At 37.8% G+C, this 22057-nt stretch overlaps 1 protein-coding gene across 14 annotated transcripts in view; it reads right to left on the bottom strand.

Moving 5' to 3' along the window:
* Positions 1 to 2528: 2528 nt before the first annotated feature.
* Positions 2529 to 22057, bottom strand: part of DLGAP2 (DLG associated protein 2) — a 471424-nt gene continuing 451895 nt past the window's right edge. For 12 of the 14 annotated variants that reach the window (XM_027455135.3, XM_027455130.3, XM_027455131.3 and 9 more), the window contains 4 exons: positions 17295 to 17386; positions 12524 to 12676; positions 11663 to 11680; positions 2529 to 10174 (listed from right to left, as the gene is read on the bottom strand). In XM_027455135.3, the coding sequence (XP_027310936.1) occupies positions 9956 to 10174; positions 11663 to 11680; positions 12524 to 12676; positions 17295 to 17386 (482 nt within the window). In that variant the 3' untranslated portion in view covers positions 2529 to 9955. The remainder of the gene's footprint in view (positions 10175 to 11662; positions 11681 to 12523; positions 12677 to 17294; positions 17387 to 22057) is intronic. The other 2 variants (XM_027455147.3, XM_038177139.2) reach the window with 1 other exon arrangement.

Here is a 22057-nt window from a genome sequence, read left to right on the forward strand (position 1 = left end):
TTCACTTGGTCTGCAATGTCAAGTCCAATAATGTGTGCACGCCACAATTTAAGTTTGTGTATACAAGGATGATTACACAGCAAAGTAATTTGTTAAGCCACACTAATTTAATGATATGCAAATGCATTCACTATTAGATTTCCCCTTTCCTTAAGAGCATAAGATTTAGCTTGCATTGATTTAGCATCATGTTGACTCTTACTTCACTTGTGATCCACCACAACACATCTTTGCTTTACTTTTTCTAAACCATATATTCTGTCCCCTTTAAGCTTGATTGCAACATTCTTGGCATAGAGTTTTGCATTTTCTTCTTCACTGAATTTCATCACACTGGATTAGAAAAGGTGTCCATTTTTAAGGAGATCGCTTTGAATACTGACCATATCCTCTATATCAACTATAACCTCTCCCAGGTCAGCATCATATGATCAATGAATGTTACATTTTTTAGTCCCTCATCAAATTTGTCAGTGAAATTACTGCCTAGGACTGAGACCAGGTTAGATTCTTGTAGGATTCTTGCCTTGCTCCCACTTCTGATTATAAAATGGGTCAAGGATATATACATAATTAAAATAGTATTTTCAGCTGCATGAGTTTTCACTTACAACAACTCCATTTAGATAATATTTTTCTAGTTTTATATTAAAATGTTACATTGGACCTGTATCAAAAGCCTTAATGAAGTGAAGATCTATCACAACCTACTGCTTTTACCCAATCCATTAGGCCATTATAAATTGTTTAAAAATTCACCGCAGAATCTGTCTGGGGATTATGTTAAAGCTGCAATAGGTTATGTAAGGCACTTGTCTACATTTCAAAATTTTCACACTTCAGCTGTGCTGCTACGATTAAAACAATAACAGCCTTCCACAAACCCACTGCCAGTGTCAATACAGTTCAGCTGGAATAAATATGCTAATTCCAGAACATGTATTCTGCACCTGATTATTTGGTTCAGCAACTGAAATAAAATATGCCACATCCATGCTCCAGCTTTCCTGACCTTACTAGTTCATCAGCAACAACTGTCCTTATTTGTACGGGTATGCTTATAATGCTAAGGCTGACGTGTAACCATCTGTAATGCTGTTGTACAAGAAACAGCTTGCTTGTTAGTCTTGAGATCCTTTCCAGATTGAAAAAAAAAAGGATCACCCTATTTTAGGGAAGTCATGAAGGCTAAGACAAGCATCGTTGGAATTTCAGCAAGAAGTGATCAAGGCCTTTCTTAGTTGTAAAATATCACTACAGGACTGATGCTCTAGGTCCTAATATCCACTGCTAGGAGACAGACAAAAAGAGCTAAGGGGGTCTAATGATTTCTCTGTCTAAGTTTTGTTTTCATTAGAATTGCTGACATACAGCAAGAAAATTTTGAGCCTTCCATGACAGGTATTAAAGATGAAAATTATTTTATACAAATAATGAGCCAGCAGAGTGCGGAATCTTTAATTTTATGGATCTTTACTGCCAAGACTTTTCACAGCTTCTTCGTATACCACCTGTCCACAGCATACCGAGCATCATTCGTTAATTACTGAGATGTCAGCTTCTACCTTTAGTTGACTCATGCCAAAATTCATCATCTCTGTGTTAAATCTGAAACAAACATCTTTCTTGGACTTGCTTCCATCTGGGGTAAAGATCCCTGAGGGTATCTTCCAACCCACTTCATTATCCTCTCTCTCTCTCTCTCTTTTTTTTTTTATTATTTTTTTTTTTTTCCCTGATAGCTATGAAACAATTGACAACTGATAGGCTGCTGGAGTGCTGCAACCACCCCCCCTCATTTTAATGAACAGCATCTCACTGTTTCACTCATTTTTTTCTCCTATGTCTTTCCATCTGCTGCTTCTTACCTAATGGCTAGGTTAACACTTCATGTTAAGGGAAATCTTTTTGTTTTGCAAATGTACAGTGTTGTCTTGGTCCACAGCTAGGGATCCTAAGTGTTGTGGTAGTATATATAGTAACTGAGCAATAAAAAATCCAATGATTTAAGGAACTAAACACTTTGACATAGTATTTCTTGTACCTCCTTTATTTAGACTCGGAGATTCCATATGTCTTTGTTTCTTGCCTACCATGGCTTCTGTCATATCAAGAAGTGTAGCCAATGAAAAGCATTGATCAAATTTTCTGCTAAGGCGCTTATGCCATTCCCTGAAGGTGGCTTGTCTGCCCTGGACATAAAATGGGCTCAAAAAACATAAAATGGGCTCAAAGTTCCTTTTGGTTATTAAAACAAACAAAAAAACATACAGAGACCCTCGAGGATTCACCTTTCCAAAACAGTCTTCCAGTTACTTCTGCCTAATAACAAATGCTTTACATTCAATATCAGATATTTTACATAGAAAAGAGACTATTATTCTTTCTGTTAATGACACACAATGGTCAAAAACAGTGCATGATATTCTCTGCTGATAGTATTAATCAAAATATATTGATAGTGTCACAGTCAATTCCATTATTTGCCAAATTATTTCAGATTTTAAACATCTTCCTTTGAATTCAGATAAAACACAATCAAAAATATTTTATTGAAAATGAATTAACAGATACTCAAAATTCTACATGGCTAAAGTAATAATTTAGTGTGGTCTACAAATTGCCTAATTGGAAATGGAATATTTTAACTAATGCAAATTTTAAATATAATAAAGAGTATACTCTATTTTTCTCAAAAAATTTAATTGCAGAATTATTTACAGGAGATGAACATAAACAATACATAAACCAATTGAAAGAGGCAGCTTCATAAAAGAGCCATGGGGCAAAATAGTGAAGCACATTTTCTTACAATCAGCTGGAGGTGAGTAGAGAACCATGAAAAAGAATAACTCAATAATAAAACAATTCTCAAATATGTCTTCAAAGTAACAAATAACATTCTGGTAAAGAAGATATTACTGAGAAGCAAGAAATTATTGTAGCAATGAAACAACATACTGTACATTCAATTTAGGTATCCTGCATGCTACTAAATAGAATTTATCAAAAGAACCATAAAAGCATGAGAAATAGAATTACATAAAATAGTTTAATTCTAGTGAAGTGTAGCTTTATACAGATGGTGAATATTTGGCACTCAGTTCATCCTCATTGTTGATATGATTTCTTATGTATATATATATTTATATATATTTATATATACTTTTAATGATAACTAAACAGCTAGTTTCCTGGTTCTAACATTCCTTGAAATTCTATAGGAGGCATTTAATTTAGTCCTTAGGCCACACATTTGTTTATTTTGGCATGTCACAGGGCAAATGAAAATACGTGTTTTGTCTCTGTGCAGAAAATCCTGCACAATCATAGTGGCTTTTCTTCAGGAAAGAACAGTTCTAGAGCAGTATCAGTCAGATTTCTTGAAAGGGAAATTTTGTTAATTCAGGAAATTAACATCTAAAGTGGACTAAAGAATACATACATGCGGAGCCCTTTTAAAATGAGATGGCCATACTCTTAAACCTCCAGAGCGCAAATAAAAGCATGGATATGAGCATGTGGATTCCACTGGTAATTATAAACAAAGCTAATATTTCTTTGTGAGGACTATAGTCAGAGACTTGAACCTACTAGCAAGCCCTCTGCTCGACTGTGACTGACTTGAAAGGAAGAACCATGTCCATTCCATTATGCAGTAGCTAACACTTGCAGTAAGTCCCTCCTACCTCAGCAGTGCTTGCTGAGTCAGATGTTGACCTGAATTTTATTGGTCCAAATCTGACCTTTCTCTCTGGTTTCATTTATATAATTCTAAGAAGAATTATATATTCTCTAATGCAGCTGAGATAAGAACACAGGCCAAAGCTCTGCCATAATTCATCTCACTAATAGGACATTTTAATGATAGTTTGGCTTTAAGAATGGGGAATGTTGCGCTGCGCTGAATGAGAGAAGAATAAGGGAAGGAGAAGAAAAAATCTTACTTAACAGGATATGTGGTGAATAATGGCCATACCTTCAAATAAACCTCCACTTCATTTAATGTTAGTGAAAATATTCATGTTTTTATATTAGAGAAGTAAAAAATCCCCTCCAGCAACACCAATTTAGAAAAATAACAATTTGGCCTTAATAAAATAGAGAATTAAATTGCCAGCTGATGAAAACTGTTGTGTTTGCTCAGTTCAAGTGCAAACTGTGTAGACACACTAGTTTGTGTTATCTCTGATGTGACTTCAGAAGCCCAGTTCTGTCAGCAATAGATGATAATGGCAGAAACACCCATGTATGGAAAGGAGGGGCTCTGAAGATGCTGTCTTTTTATGTGATCATAATTTATAAAATGTGATATACATTTAATAAGAAGGGAACTGGAATATGGTTTTAGATATAATGAATGTCATGGCCTCTTGCAGCTATTAGAATTTTATTTTATTAAGAGAGCTGAATCAGCCTAAATATTCTGTCCAAATTCTCTTTTGGGCAAGTTTCCATTTCAATTTCAGTTTTATACTTGCTGTCCCGAACAGCCTATTATGTGGTTAAACAGCTGCAGCATTACACCATAGAGGTAGCTGCATTACAGAGAGAACCTAAGCAAATTCTATGTATACAGAGGGCTTAATCCTTGCCTGGAGTCTGCATATGCATATGAATATGCCATAAAACAGCTGTTCCCAAAAGATGGTCCCTGGAGGTGAACATGACGAGCAGTTGCAGATGGGCCATAGGACTGCATGGGACAGTTGGCCCGGCACATGGCAGTGCCATGGCTCAGCTGCAAGGAAGCCACACAGTCTGCAAGAACGTGAGCCTTGACCTGGGTCTGACTGTCTGGGTACTGTGACACTGAAAAATTATTGTTATGTATATATGTATAAAATCCTCCTTCTGTTATCTGCAGTGTGAAATGGCTGCCTCTGATCTGCCTCTCCTGCCAGTGCTGAGAGGTGTCCCCATTGCTCTGTCATACAAAGAACCCTTAGGGTTAAAGCAGAGTCTCAGTACAGAGCAATTGCCTGAAACAAAGCATAATCCTTATGCCTAAGTCCTGTGCTCCATATTATCCCTCGTGCTAGCTTGGCTAGAGGGAAGAAGGGGAGAGAATAGGGCACTCTGAAGTTATGCAACACGTGGAGGCTGCTTTTGCAGCATGTGCCCCAGATCCATCTCTCTGGCTAAAAGCCATGGGGGTTGCGCTTGTGAAGGAGAGACTTGCTGAGATCTCTGAGCAAGAGTGCTCAGCTCCTGTGCTCACTACTGCCCAGGGCTCTCCTGGCTCCCCGAGGTGCCCTCCTGGTGGAGCTCCTTCATCACCAGGACCTCGCTGCTGTCACAAAAAGAAAAGGCAGAGATTGTTCTGAAAACGTAATTTGATGTTTTTCTATCCCTGCCTACATCCTGGAGGGACACAATCAGCATCACCCTCTTCCCTACTTTGATCAGGTTTTCCTCTTCCTTCATCAAGTGTTCCCCACTCATTCGGCACAGGTGTGGACTGTGTGGGTCCTCCCTGGGTGCTGGAGGGTGATGTGGAAAGAAGCTCCCCTGCAGCATGGGGACAGGCAGGAGAGCCCTTGTCCCTGCAGTTCCCCAGGCCAGTGTCCCCCTGCAGGCAGGGTAACGACCATCCTGGCACCGGCTGGGGCCTGGCCTGGGGATTGCATGTCAGCTAATAAAGTGCTTGGAGATCCTTCTGGATGAAAGGCACTGTATAAATGTAAGTCGACCTGCGATACACCAGGAAGCACCTCTCTAGGCATCAACAAGTTAACTGCTGTTCCTCACCTTGAATGTAGCCTGCCATGGTGTCACCTCAAGGCCATCTGGTCTGGGAACAGCAATGGGAGTAACACTGCTTTGCATTTCATTTCAACTCTCTGCCTAATGCAAAGGCTCCTGCTCCACAGGATTTCACGGCTTTTCAGCACACACAGCCTGGCACCTGTAGCTACCTGCTCAAATTCAAGACCTTGAATGGCCATGCACAAACCATACCTTGATGGGTCAGGTTCTGACGTGTACCCTGCCTGTAATGTCAAGGAAGAAGGACATCAAACCCACCAGCCAGCCAAGGCAAGCTCAAGATATTGGATGCAAACAGCTGAGATGAGTGCATCTGGAGGGATGCCACTACACCAATTGCAGCAGGGCCTGGAGAGACCGCAGGTCACTTATGGCACACAATCACTTAGGAAGAAAGTATTCTCCTTGCAAACCACCAAATGACCAAAAATTCCCTCACTAGATGCAGTGCCAAAGGAGTAGAAAGTAGAGTAATAATTTACTGATACAGCAGGACATGGGCTTATTTTAAAACAAATAATTTATATTATATGAAATGTATTATATAGACATGAAATCCACACACCTTCCTATGCACACTTTAGTTCCTTCCTGATTAATCTCAAATCTAACATCGTGACAAGTCTTAAGCATGAATTAAAATGTATTTTTTTGGTATTAAACTGTACAACATTATTAGTCTTTGCACACTGCCAAAGGCCATTCTGATCAGGTCAACAAGAAATAGTAAAACACTCCATAATATACTTCACCAATTTACAAAGAATTTCAAATCTAAAAAAATATACAAAGCAAAAAAATAAGTATGGCAGATATCAACCAGTCAGGTCTTTTTCTTTATTTAACTTTTCACAATTCTGTTTATTATACTTGTGTTTTACAGGCAATGAAGAAATGAACATAGACTTGCTATAAGTTTCATCGGTTAAAATAAATATAAGTCCAATTAATGTTCAATTAAATACTAGACTATTTTGCTATATCCAGCTGTTCTGTGTGGATGTACTCCATGATGTCTCTAAGTAGAAAGTATTCTACTTTCTATCTTTATGTTTATTTATGCTCCTCCTGCATTGGTTTTGTAACTGAACTCTATTTTTATGATGTGGGGTCAGATTACAATCAATCCGTTTCTATGTTAAGGTACCATGTGCTGTGTTTCTCATGTCAGGGACTGAAAAAAAATTGATTTATTTGCAACACAAGTATGATAAGCATAATGTTATTTTTCTAAACTAACAAAATGTACAATATGTAGATAGAAATGGCTTTCTTGCTCTCTATGATAGAATGTTACCTGTACAAGAATTTAATATATTGCACTTTGAAATATAACATGCACAGATAACATATTATCAAATCTTTCAGTAGGCATCTAACTCAATTTTGATACTTTTTCTTTTGTTTCCATTCTTGTTTTTTTGGAACAAAGGTGGAGCAAACAGAAATCATATGCATCCAACATTTATGTTGAACATTTGCTTGTAATGGCATGGGAAATGTAAAATTCAGGGTTGGCATCATTCTTGCAGGCCTATTTTTGCCTGAGAACATCCATTAAAATTGTAACATCAAAAAACAATGAAAATATGATTCTAAATTAAAAGCTTAGATGGACTGCCCCAAGTAAGCATTACTAGGTCAACTGGGATCTAAGCACATCTGTAAATTTTTTTTAATGATTTGTCTTTACAACTGTCAGACTTTTAAAGTCTGATTAGTGGCAGGATCAAATGCAACTTGTCTTATCACATGAGCTATCCCTGCAGATAGGAGTTTTCAAATAAGTAAGTCAAGTGTGAAATGTACAGGGAAATTAGAGAAAATGTATCAGCTGCCATATATGTATATAACAGCTTCATATATTTAGTTGTGTGTGCCTATTTTATATTTCCTAAAACTAGGAAAGACACTAGCTTTAGTTTTATGTGGATATTTCTAATTAGCAGCTCCACATTAAATAATATATCAGTTTTTGACACTAAAGATGCCAGTGTCTGCAAGTACATTTGTATTTAAAATAGTACAACAAATATAGAAGTAGTATCAATATTGTACACTACCCAGAATTCAGCTCTTTCCTTAATAGAAAATGCCTTGAAAACACAAGGGATGGGAAAGATAACGTTTTCATCTATAGAAGAATATTTCAGGGATTTTTTTTTTTTCCATTTTTGAAGGATATACATTCGTCTTGGTTTTTACTTCCAAATATAGTTTAAGGCTATTTGGCAAAGTATATACCAGATATCAGGCTCAATTTACAGGGCTTTCTCCTCACAGAAACATCTCAAAACTTCATCTCTAAAGATTCCTATCTTGAAGCTAAACGTGCTTTATTAGCTGTGCTCCAAAGACAGAACTCATGCTTAGTACTATGCACTGTAGGAAAAAAGAAAAAAAAAGAAAACGAAAAACAACATAAAAAAGCAGAACCAAACCAAAACAGATTAGAAGCAATGTCAGATCTGCATAACCTATGATAATTCATGTTTTCAGTCATCTGTCAGGCTGCAGGGTGTGTGGGACACGGATTTAAAGTGCTTGTCAGGTGAAGAACCAAAGTGCTAGAGTATAATTTAATAGCTGTTCTGCCTATGGCTAAATACATTGCATTTGTTAAAGCAGGTAAACAGGAAATGCAGTAGATGGGACTGTCTGTCTCACTGTGTTAATATTGTTTTGACCTAAAGTATTATTCAGTAGTGTTCCAACCTTGGAGTCGGAGTCTGTGGGTTACTTATCTTATTGCGTCTTCACCTGAAGACTTCTAAGTGCTGGGTTGCTCAGTTGGCTCTGGAAGGTAGGTGAAGTGGCATAATTCTATCTCAATTTGTTTTGATTTAAAGCCTCTTAATTGTGGGAGTCACCACTTCTATCTTCTGATAATGAGAGGCTTGAAAATACATTATTTTCCTTACATTCCATGGCTGGAAATCAGTTTTCTCTTGAGTCATGTTTGTTACATCTGAAGCAAGCAAGAAGCTTAGTCTTGCTGTAAGTGATACTGCATAGAAAAATAGTTCTAAAAAAAATACAACTGTAAACCACAGTTCACCTTTACCTTAACATAACCATTTAAACTTAGATATACTTACCACTCACATTCATATTTCTTAAACTGTTTACAACATCACAACTGGCATTTTAAACAAGCAAGATTTTTTTCTTTTTTTTTTCTTTTTTTTTTCTTTTTTTTTTTTTTTCTCAAGGATACCCTGGAAACTCAATTGATATAACATTTTGAGAGTTTGAAATATTACATGTAGCGCAGCTCTTGAAATAAAAGAGAGAAGGCTTATAAAATAAACGTTAACACATAAAAGAACTGTTAAAAATGCGATGAGTGTTCCAAAGGAGTAAGTATAACTTTTTCTTTACACATCTTGCTACAGAAGATCTAACTTTTTAAGGCTTCCATTTTCCTTTCACCCATCACTCAAGTCCTCTTGCATTATAATTTTGCTTAGGTTTCAGAGTGTTGTTACACTGCTAACAGCAAACGTTTCTCAGTGGGCATTCCCAACACCACCAGACTTGTATGCTTCTTGGTTTCTGATGAACTTTGGAGTTTTAGTGGCTGGATATCCCTGTTCATCTCCAGAAACTTGACATGACATGAGAGGCCTAATGTTATTTTGCAGTAACAAAGATGAGGAGAATGGCAGAGCACATGGGTAAATATTTTAGCTGGGTTCTAGGAACAGAAACTGGAGGTCAGAGAGATAAATGGGTTCTTTCTTTCCTGCTCTTTACATTTGTAGCACCTTCTACTTGGATTAGCTAATGCCTCTAGTGAATGGTGAGATGCACCCATTTATAAGTTTGTTATTCTTATCCCTAATTATCACACATTTTATAAAAATATAAATAACAAAAAAGTAAGCTGGGTTCCATCTCAAGAGGTGTTTCTTGTTGTCCTCTGAGAATATACTGGATAAGTCAGGTCTCGACAAGCCCTATCCATTGTAGCTGATTGTAAGTCAGACAATAAATACAAAAGAAGTCGTTCTTGCGGTGAGCTCAGCAAATTCTGAGGAAATCAAAAGCATTCCACTGTGCTTATGGCACAAAGAACACAACAGCAAGGGCATATTTAGTGGAGAGAATGAGACAAAAATTACCAGGTAAGTGACAAACTGTACAAGCATTTTGTCTAAAAAAGGAACTCTGCAGCATTCTGTCTTTAAAGCCGGGTTTGAGCCTCTGGGATGTAAATCTCGATGCTGTCTGCACGCTCTGTGGCTGAATTCTGCCGGAAAGAGGCTGCTCTCTTCGCAGCCATGAGCCGTCTTCTGGCTTCTTGTCGCTGCCTGTCGGGTAGGTCCAGAGATTTTTCTCTTGTGATGGGGAATTTTCCTTTTGGGGGCTTCTTTGGTACAGGAGGAGGAACCTTTCTTTCTTCCTGCAATAGGAGGTGAATGAGTTCAAGGTGAATGGCGTGTGGAAGCTACCATCAGCAGAACATGCAAATTGAAGACATATAAAGCAAAATACTCATTACATACATCAAGCATGCTCACTTTGCGCTCTTAGATCAGCTGATTTATAGATTACGTGAAGGGCTACCAATTCTAGAAACACTGACGGAAAACCATTACTTCAGCACAAATTCTGTCATCCTGTGCCTTCAGATAGCTATGCTTCCTTTTACTGTACTTACAGGTGTCCTACACATGCAGTCTACATACCTGGCTTTCACATGAATTTGTTTAGTTTCAGCTGACACACTGTTACATTCATTATAAACAGAAACACACACTGGCTCTCCAATAAGAATTCAGCGCATCTGTGTGGTTTGATCAAGTGAAAAGACCATCAAAGATTAGCAGGACAGAATTTTTAATTAAATTAATCATACTGAGTTTAGCCTCAGCTGGATATGAGATAGCAGCTGTGTATACATGTCTGTTAGTTTACTCTCCTCTATGAATTGCTAAATGGAAACATGCAAGCACCAACCAGAGAGAAAACATAGGGCTGATTGTTCTCCGTGTCAGCCTGGACCATTTTAAAGAAAATTATATTGAAGAATATTAACAAACTATAAAGTGAGAGTCAATAGATTTTGCTACCAACGTAGCTGTAAATGGCTTCTGCAGGTTTTATATCAAGAACTTTTCTGAAGTATGAAATTGATATTTTACTCCATTATAGATTGTGGAATATCACATAAGGACCTTAAAAAGATATTGCAGAATCACATAATAATATAATAGTTTAGGTTGGAAGGGACCTCTGGAGATGATTCAGTACAATACTCTATTCAAAGCCCACTTGAAATTAGACTCAAGTTTGAAGTTAAAACACATTTTTTTTTAATCATATTTAATACTTGGCTGAATATCTCCAAAGATGGAGATTCCACAACTTCATATGTATTGTATGGTTATTATGATATATCTTTCTGCTGGATAACTTCTTACAGTGGTTGTAATAGTTCAGAGCATGGGCTGTTCCTTATGGAGAACACAGTTAATTTGAGGCACAGCAGGATTCAAATAATAATAAAAAAAGAACTGATACACCTGTGGTTTGCAGAATCATCATTACTTTTTTTTTTTTTTTTTTTTTTTTTTTTAATTCTGAGTCTACTACCAAAATGCATTATCCAAGACTAGAGTTAAATTTAAGAACATAGTTCAATGTTCTCAACTCAGCAAGAACAGTGCAGCAGCCTAAAATGCTGTTCTCCATGACAGTCAGCTCTTCCAGTCTTTATTTTCTTTATTTCCTGTTTTTAGACAGGAACATAAGGGCTCCATTCCTGCTGTCCCATCTTATTATTTTTTTTCACTTTTAATTATTTCCCTCTCAGGAACACCACTGTTGCTGTCACTACAATAATTTCTTACTTCCAATTGTCACTAGTAAGCAAGAGTTGCAAACTCACCATCCACCAATCAGTTGGCTGAAAATTAAAATCCAAGAGGAGCATGAAGAAATGAAAGAGTTGTCAAAATGCCTCCTAATTCCTCCCAAACCAAACAAGTATTCACCTGAGGCCAACAGTACTGACTCAAACCAAATGCTGCCTTCATCTGACTGATATAATAATCAGCAAGGGCAGTAGGATAATTTGGGAGCAGGGCAGGGAGTTGCTCTGGGAAGGGGAAAGGAAGTTTCAGGTTTACATTGTGCTCATGGCCATGGTGCCACCTGCTTTGGAAGCCTGGTGGCCAGGGGTGTTTCCCAAGCTGCACCACAAAGGTGCAAGCAGTTTGCTAGAAAATCTCTTTTCCCCCAAACTTTCATAGTCAAGCTTTAGTTTGACTGGCACTGTGCTTTGTCATACTCTTTTATCTCACTTGTGGCCCAGCACCAGTCATCTCTTGTGGGTAGGATTAAGCACCATAATGCTCAGGTTTGAGCTGGCCCAAATGGAGCAGCATGCTGCAGTTTACCTTGATTGAATTATTGGGCTATTGTCCTCAGTCTGAATTAATCAGAACATATTTCAATTGTAGCCTTTTTAATGTGAATCCAAATAATTTCACCACAAATGTTATAGAGCAGACAAACAGGATTGAGCAAAATCAATTTTGTTTGTTACACAATTCAGCTCAACATTATTAAAAAGAAAATAACCCCCCCCTCATATCTGATGAAGGTTTCCATGTATAAATTGGGCTATACCAGTAGGTGTTTTCTATCTTTGGGCTAGAAACCTTCCACACTTCACTACTGGATTTGACACAGGGAGACCACAGCACTATAAGTGGGAAGTAAATGGTATTGTCCATGGTCTATTTACCTTCCTTTCAGGTGATTCTATTATTTTCCATTCATTGAGCTTCAGCTGGTGCAGTTCATCAAACTTCATGCTGACATCTTCAATCGAGAGCTGCAATAAGTCCCAGAAACCTGCGAGGTCCTGGGAAGTTGGTCTCGGCATGGCACTCGGGTCCTGTCATGCACAAAGGAGAGAGCATGAATAGAGCAGGAGGCTTTAAACAAAGTGCTCTGAGGCAGGAAAGGAGACGTGCCGGATGATGTTGCTGCGGTGCTGCTCAGGGCTAAGGCTACACATGCTCTGCAGCTGTGCCTCCTACAAAACCCAAACACAAACGAGCTACATGTCCTGTGCTAGCCTTTCTGCATCTGTGCAGCACAGAGAGCTCCTCAACACCATCTGCTGTGCTGATCTGCATTTCTAAAATGTGGCACATGCTGACAACCTCTCTCTGCTGATTATTAAAGGGAATGGGGATGTGGTTCGTATTCCAGGAAGCCTGAAGTTTTTCTGGTTAAAAATTACATCTGTGATAGCTGAGGAGAGGACAAAGCAACGCTATGAGGAAGTTGTCAACTTGTGCTGGATTCGATGTTTACATTGTCTTGGGTTTTCAAATATATGCGTAAACTTTAAAATCCGGGTGGTACGTTGGGATTTTGTTCTCCATGGGGTCGAATCATGCTCAGGAACTGGGCAGGTATTATTCCCAGGTACTGCATTAGGTGGCGCTAATAACCTGATGATTAACCAAACGTTAATGATGGATAAAAATTGCATTAAAAGGTAGCATACAGAGTCTGTACCTCATGTTTTATGAGAACTGGTACTCTTCAAGAAGACAGGTTTGTCACTTTAGTGAACTAGGGCTTAACTGGTAAACATCTCTGTGAAGATGATGGAGAAGTAATCTCTCAGGGCAAGAAGAAGTAGTTAAGAAGATCTCTGCAATGGAGCTGGGAGAGATGCAGTTGAAATCAGGCCAAAGGAGCTCATGATTTCCCCCTCACTAGGCAAAAGCTGTAATGTCTAGTTTACTGAGTAATAAATAAACTGTGGTGTTATTGATGAAGCAAGGCTCTGTGCCCTGTATTCTTGGAATCTAATGGATGAAGACATTTTAAGTAGTGAATAAAGCTCCACAGGGTTGTCTAAAACTTGGAAGAAAGATAAACCAGAATTTCTATTCACACCTAGCGGTCTTACACTGGGAACTGCTACTTAAATTTGGGTTTGGACTACTGTGGGAGCTGAGTGGCTGGAGCTGGGCATGATGCTGTGTAGTGTCACCCATACCTAAAACCCTTTGGGAATCCAGCCCAAGAACAACTGCCTAAAAGTTTATACATTTCAAAAACCTTGCTAGAAAAGCTTTCATTTCATAGGGAGTTTAGGGATTAAACAGAAGTTCCAGTACAGATTATAACAGACTTCTGGGAAACATGATGCAACTCCAGATTAGTGTTCACTGAAGATGTCTTCATTGGGAAGATCCCAATTTATTCCAAAACTATTTACAGTGTTTGTCAGTGGTATTAATTACTGAATAAAGGTCAATATCAGAGGCTTCAGGAACCAACTCCCCGCATGAAATTTGTCAGGACAGTCCCATAGCAATTTGTCTTGCACTGCGATCTGTTCTCTCCAGCCTGGTCTCCTCGGTCCTTTTCCCCGCTTTCCTCTAAACAGCCACAAAATGATGCCACTCATAGAAATGTCATTGCCTTCTGAATCAAGGCTAATTGCTCTTCTGTACCTTTGTGCTTTGTTCATCCCTGATGCCGAAGAGCACAGCTTCCAGAGCAGCTGGGAGGAGAGGAGCGTGCAGTGCATTGTGCGGACACAAGAGGGCTGCCTCCTGCTGCTATCACTTATGGATTCGCAGCCCGTAGATAAACGCTAGCAAAAATGATTACTATTACAGCTAACTGGGTTTTGGAAAGAGTGCCTTAAACCTGCTTCTTTTCAGAAGTGGCTCTCTTATTTGTATCGTATTTGGAATTCAGCTTTGCAGCCTCCTTCCGAGGGAAGCCTAAAGCTAGCAAAAAGTACCTGGCCCATGCTCATGATGCTCTGTTTTTGCCTGCAACTGTGACACACCGAGAGATAATTTCAAGAGCTGAGTAGGATCTGTGCTGACTAGGGTATGGAGGAGGACACTTCAAAGAAAAAGCAGAGTATTACAAGAGATAATGTGAATAATTCATCAGGGAGTAGTCATTAATCAGTGATGTTTTTTTTTTTTCTAGTAGTTATTGGGAACCATATACTGTAAGAGATAGTCAGTCAGATTCTCGTAAAAATCACAAAATCATAGAGTGGTTTGGGTTGGAAGAGAGCTTAGAGATCACCCTATTCCAACACCCCTACCATGGGCAGGGACACCTCCCACCAGACCAGGTTGCCCAAAGCGCCATCCAGCCTGGCCTTGAACACCTCCAGGGATGGGGCATCCACAACTTCTCTGGGCAACTTGTTCCAGTGCCTCACCACCCTCACAGTAAAGATTTTCTTCCTATTATCTAATATAAAATTACCCTCTTTTAGTTTAAAACAATTACTCCTTGTCCTATCATTACATTCCCTGACAAAAAGTCCAGTTGTATGAATTTACTCTGAATAAGAGATCTTAACCAAGAGCATCATCAAATATGTTGCCTGAAGTTCCTGTCACCCTTTAGAAATATCCATAGGCAATGATTAAATTTCAGTTTGAGTAAGTACGTTCCTGTTCTTAAAACTTTGCTGCATTTTTGTGTTGGCAAAAGTAGATGCTGTTGTTCTCTGTTGTACATTTATGGTTATTGTTGTTGAATACTGTTACAGAAACTGCTGTGCTGTAGCCCTGTAAGCACTAGTTGTTCTCCAGCGGGGGACTTCATAAACTGGCTGCTATCTGCCAGCATTCCCATGGGGCACCAAGATGCTGCCTTTGGAGAATATGTAAAGCCAGCTGTAGACAAGCACTGACTATTTAACAAAAAGCCTCTACCATTAAGCATAAGAAGAAAAGCCTCAAAACATGAACGAGCTAGAAGTCCAGTTCTGCAGTTGCTGCTTTCTGCAGAGCCCATTGCTGATTTAATGAAGCTGAAGAATATTCAGAGCTGAAATATCCAGAATTGGGTGAAGCTGCCATTAAGGAGTTCAAAGGTTTATTATCCAAACAAGAAGGAGAGAAAATGTTGCCGTTTTTTGGTCATGTTATCTGCAAAGCGGTAGATTTCTACTACTGCTTTTGCAGTAAGGAATTGTCAGCACTTCCAAACTGCCGATGGCTGTGCAGAGCAAGAGCTGCTCTCGTTATTACAGCAATGCTCTCAAGCACAAGTGCTGGTCCCACTCGAAGATAAATGAAGTGGAATGGAGGTTAGGATCTCCAAATCTTAGTTTGCATAGCTTAATCAGTCAGGTAGTGGAAGACACTTTGAAATTTGCAGTAAGAAACTTCTAGGCATTGATGAAGATTTCCTTCTTTCACTATCAAAAACATGAATAAATAGAAGCACACATGATATATTTGATACTACAGATGTGGTCATCTCCTGCTTGCCTGACTTTGCATATTTCCTCTGTCATTCTGTCATAGCTATTCAATTTCTTGTTTTGACAGAATCTTTGAAGTGGATAATTGGATTCTCTCCTAAAGAGGACTATATATCTTATCCTTTTCTATCAGAAGGTGGGACTTTTTTTTTTTTTTTTTTTTTTTGGCATGACATTCTCAGTAATATTTGACTACAGTTTCAGGAATTTTGGATGTTTAACCTTAAGAATGGAAAGTAGTATATGGGTCTCCCCAGAATGACTTTTGCTTTCAAAATTGTGTAGCAAATACTACCAGAAAAAGAAATGTATCTAACCAGATATATAGGTCATGTCTGCTGTCATGCATGTAACAAAATTCAGCATATTTAATGTATGATGTGTAGGGACAGTCAAGAGGTGAAAGTTACATTTGGTTTTCAAGTAAGCCAAAGAAAGTAGGTGTACCACTGGCCTTAGCTAGAAGCATTATGTTCTTCTATTGCATAGTATCATCTTGCTACAACGTTTACATCACTGATGAGTGCTGTCATATTAACGAAGATAACATTTCGAATCAAATTAGTGTCTAATGAACTTCCAGAACAATAGCAGTAACTCCTACAAGTAATATACTGCATCTGTTCCTTTAGCCCTAGGACATCTTATGTATAATTGGCAATGCAAATCATAAAACCCAATTTCATGAACAATATGAATGTTCCTGTTTCCCAGATCAGTCCTATTTTCAGGTAGGTAGAAAGCTGCATCCTGTATCCTCCTATTCTCTGCCTACTTTAATTTGAAAAATTCCTCCTTTCTTACCAGAAGTACAGTTACTATTTTAGGGTCTTACAAAAATAAGCCATAATATTATGTCTCAGAAAACTTGCATTTGTTCCCTTCTCATTTTTTTATTTATTTTTTAATAAAGACAGCAAAAGAAAAAAAAAAGACAACACCCAACTAGACTAAAATTACTGAAAGTACATGTTGGCTTTGATAAAAAATGTACTAACACTACAAGATTAAGTAAAAAAAAAAAAAGGAACAGTAAGACAAATGTGAGACATGAAAATGACATTTCAGAATGCTACTTTCTGGGTACACTACATTAGTTTCTGTTGTTGCCTTTGAAGTAAAAATATTTAATTGTAAAATTTACAGTTTTTTGTAAATTAGTATTTTGTAGAATAGTAGTATTTTGTAGAATACTAAGTATGAGGAGTCATAAACTCTTCAAGAATGGCCAGACATGGTGACTTACCAGATTTTGCTGACAGAGCCAATAAAATTGCTGGAATTTCTGAGACATGAGCAGCTGAGCACTTCCAACAGCACTTCGGATCTTACCTAGGACTAAGCATACAGAGAGGTTATTACGAATAGATGTTTTGGCAGTAAATGTAAATGCCAACTCAAAGAATATGTAGCTGAAATCACAGCTTAGTTTATACTGGAAGTAAATATTTTGCTGCTTCTGATTATACACATAAAATATTTTTAAAAGATATAGATATAGGAAAGCTCTGTGGCATCTTACCCTTTGTAAATAGTAAATGATATATTAATAACTCAGAACAACCAAGAATGTTTGCTTAAGAAAGTAGGAAAAAAATCAAAGGAACACAGACAGATTCCTGAAGTAGGCATATATACAATTTTTTTTTTGAGAAAAATCTTAAATTTTAAAGTAAATAACAGCAACAACAACAAAAAAAGTCAGTGATAAACATTATTATCCAGATTTTTTTTTTCATTATTATTTTTATTTTTTTTTGCAAATGCATCCTGACTTAACAAAACATTTAACTACAAATAATTACTGCAAATGATTCAACAGGTCTACTGACATTGAAACTAGTAAGTTGCCACCAAACTTAAAGCTCTTTTTAAGTTATCATCCAAAGTCTGTTAGCTTTTCTAGACTCATCTCTTAAGCACCATCAGCCACTACTAAAAAAAATAAACTTACAATACAGACCTGATTGAGGAACACCATTTATTTACATGTCTACCCTGGAAGATACATGAAGACCTAAGCATGGGAGGTTCAGACAGAGTGGGACACAAAAAAGTGCTCCAGGATTTTGCTGAATCATGACCAACCTGCACGGTTCATTGGACTTTCCCCAGTCAGTGTGCTTGTTATTTACAGTGTGCACAAGAACAGGGGAAACGAACCAACCCAATTTGTTTTACTTCACTTTGCTTCCAAGAACTAGCTCTCTAAATCAAAATTTCTATTTATATACATGTATAATCAAAGACAGGAAATAGTCAGCTCATCAGCTCACCCATGTTAGGCACTTGTTTTTAGATGTGATGAATCGCCTCCTGAAGATGTCTCTTTCTATTGACTAGAGTGCCTAAGCGGACTGGCTTATCCCGAGAAAACCAGCTTCTCCTAGAGTACCACATTTGCTGGGATAGACTTCAGTTGGTAGCAATATACTTTCCTACATCAAATTGCAAATTCTTTCAACATCTATGTTGAAAAAGCAACATTTTAAAATGCATAATAAGCTGGGGTTTCAATGCAAGATTGAGTTTTACAGAGAATTTCCCTATCTTTAAATAATCTTTAGAGAAATGACAGAGATAGGTATAGGGGCGACATAATAAATACTCTGGCATCTTTTGATTTGAATAGACTGCTTGTTTGAAGGAACTAAATCAATAATTTAAAGAAGATGCATAGGGTAGAATGAAGCTACCATACAATAAAACTGGACTGCAACATGTGATATAAAAAAAGTTAAATTCTTGCAGAGCTTAAAGTTTTGTTGTTATTTTGAATAAGAAGATGAGAAGACTGAGTGGTATATGAAAAAAATATTTTGGTAATAGTTACATTTTAATTCTGCTTACTCTAGACCAGTGAAACATCTGCTTAACCACAAGAAGCAGCAAGAGAGAAACAGAAGTTTTAGGCTCAATTTCTGTGAAAACATATGTATTTCATAACTTTAAAAGCATAAATTAATTTGTAAAGCTATTTCTTAAACACTATTCTGTTTTCTGTTAGATAAACAGTTTACAGCTGTGCCACAACACTAAATTAAACAGCAACATGCATAATTCATCTGTCCCTTGTGGCACCCATTTGTGAAAGGGTTAAGTGTTTCAGGGCTGTATGAGTAATTCACTGGGGTTTTGTTTTTGTTTAGTTGGCCAAATGAAACAGAACATTTTAATTGGTTTGGGGTTTTTGATCATCAAACCCCTTGCTTTCCTCTATAGAGCCATTGGCTTAGGAAAAGCAATGTTTTGTGTGTTAAAACCCCCCAAAAAACCACAGAAATATAAATTAAAAACAATTGTTTCACTCGATCTGAAATAAATCACTTTCATTTGTTTTAAAATCTGCATTTTAAACAAAGACAGAAATGTAAGTGTCGACCAAACTTGTATCCTCCTTGTCCCTGGATGCTCTACAGCACAGGACATAGGACAAACTCCCAGTGTGGGGTCAGAATCCCTTCTTTCCCAAGTTGAGGAATTCTGCACTAGCAGGTCCCTGGTATCACCTTGCTGAAGCTATTCCACACTCCATTCAACTACTCACCAGGCAGAAAAAGAGTGAGAATGGTTCTGGAGGCTGATGGTTGTAGTGCTTGTCTCACAGGGAATAAAGCTCAGTTTTAGTTTCCTCCACTGAATTCTGTAGCTCACAGCCAAGCATTTAGTATGAGGAAAATGCAATGTGGGCCCTACCACAGAAATTTAGATCCTGACAGAATCTATATCTGACCAATATTTTGTAGTGAGTCTCTTGGTTACTCCAAACCCCAAATTAAATAAACATTTGCTTGATTTTCATTATCATGAAAGATCATGTTGACAGGTATCTGTGATTTAAAACCCAGGCAGACCAGACAAGACTTTAGGCACTGGCTATGCTGTGTTTTGGAGTAGTACACCTGCATTTGGGATGTCAGACACTGGTTCTGCACTATCTGCATGTGTCACCAAGTCCAGCTATATGCTGAAGACTCCTAGAAAGCAACCTTATGCTGAGTGATGCTCATGTCTCATGAAGCAGAGAGGTTCCCCACTGTGCCCGAGAAGAAGACCACCAAAGTGAAACATGTGCCTTTGGTTCCTCTCTCCAACTTCACCTGAAGCTGCCTAAATCTGTCAGCAAGGATCAGGTTGGTCAGACCATTATTCCACTCAAGTTTTGGAAACCCACAAGGAAGACAAACCGCAGCCTCTCAGGGTTCCTTGATCACCCTCTTGTTGAAGAGTTTTGTCCTTCTGTCCAGTTGGTATTTCCCTTGCTGCAGCTTGTACCCACTGCCTCTCCTCCTTTCAGCGTGTACCTCTGAGAAGAGACCGCCTTCACCTTCGCGGTTTGTACCCACTAGGTAGTGGAGAGCTGTAATTACACCCCGATTTAAGTCCTTTTCTCCAAGCTAAACAAACCTCGTTCCCTCATAACTACTCTACAGATGGCAGGCTTAAACAACTTGCAGAACTAGGACCCCACTGCCAGGAATAAAGTTCGTTTTGAAGCAGCATATAGCTCTGGTGAGCAGTCTTTCAAAAAGGCTCCAACAGTGATGAATACACATGTATAATTACAGGCCTACCATTTACTAAAGATCTAACTCTATTTCCATTTCAATAAGTAAATCAGACTTAATAAAACATAGAAGTTAGAATCTCTCATATTCATGCTACTCTGCTTTGCTGTAATTAAATTAAAGTATTAAAACACTTCAATTCATAATCTTTAGCACAATATTAATAGACAGCCAAAGTCTTGTTATTAATTTCATGCATTGGGGAATTATTCTGATGAGTGCAGATTGATTATCTCCATGAAGGAATGATGAATGTTAGAGACTGGAGAGATTGAGATGTTTGGTGATGCTTCAAAGATTTTGCTTGTAAATAAATGATGATAAAATCAACCAATGTAGCTAAATATATATAATTTTCATATAATTCCTATACCTTCTCCCCTCCATAAGATAATGTTATATTCACTTGAAAGAGTCATACCACCTTAATTCTGTTCCCTGAAGCATATAAAGCACTCTATTTTTGTTGTGTGGTCCTGTATGAGTTTTACTCGGAAGACGCACAAAACTCTTACTGTGACTGCAGTAGATGCAGACTCAGGATTTATATCCTGGATAAAGATTGTAGAAGTTCCCTGTATACAACATGGAAAATTAACACAATGGTGTCTTTTCCCCTGCAATAAGCATATTACAAGAAAATTGCAAGTAATATATATTTATACATGTTGTATTGTGTGAGGAATGCTACAGACTCTTATGACTGAATAGAATTTCACATCAAAAAGGCAGAGTAAGAAAAGTTAGAATTATATTGATCAAACCAAGACCATAGTCTGATGCTATAAATCTATTTTTGACAGGTTAAAAGCTTTGCTCAGTTGCACCACTGTAATGAGAAACTGTAGTAATCAGTCTGCTTCTGGTATTAGTGTTATTTAAATGATGTGTTTTAGTTTTTAGTTTTAAATTTTCATTTCCTTATTTTTTTTTTTTCCCTTTTTCCTTTTATTTTTTTTTTCTTTCTTTCCTTTTCTTTTTTATTCATAAGCTTGTAAATAAATTGTTCTACACACAATCTGAGAAAGTATGCCTGGAAGAATATTCTGTCACTTAGCTCATCATCCCAACATGTAAACCAGAATATTTGTGCAATCTGTAAACCTAAATTTTTCTGATACTAAGCCTAAATCTGTCTAAAATATGCATCTTTTCCACTGGCAACATAGCAGGCAGGCATAATAATAAATGCATAATATTTGGAGTGAGATGATATTTTAGAACAGCACAGCCACCAGTCTGTAGTGTTCTGGAGTCAAGGTATGGCAATGGGACCCTTGTGATCCCTGAGCCTCTGTGCATGTTCAATTTTTACCCTAATGGAGATGAGTTCAGAGAAGAGAAAATTTAAGCTCAGCAATACAAATGCTAGGAGGAATTCTTGGGTTCCTCACTATGGGACTGTCCTGTACTGATTTTAACTACTGTTTCAGGGGAATTA

This window comes from Anas platyrhynchos, chromosome 3, assembly GCF_047663525.1.
Source record: "Anas platyrhynchos isolate ZD024472 breed Pekin duck chromosome 3, IASCAAS_PekinDuck_T2T, whole genome shotgun sequence".
NCBI classification, from domain to species: Eukaryota; Metazoa; Chordata; class Aves; order Anseriformes; family Anatidae; genus Anas; species Anas platyrhynchos.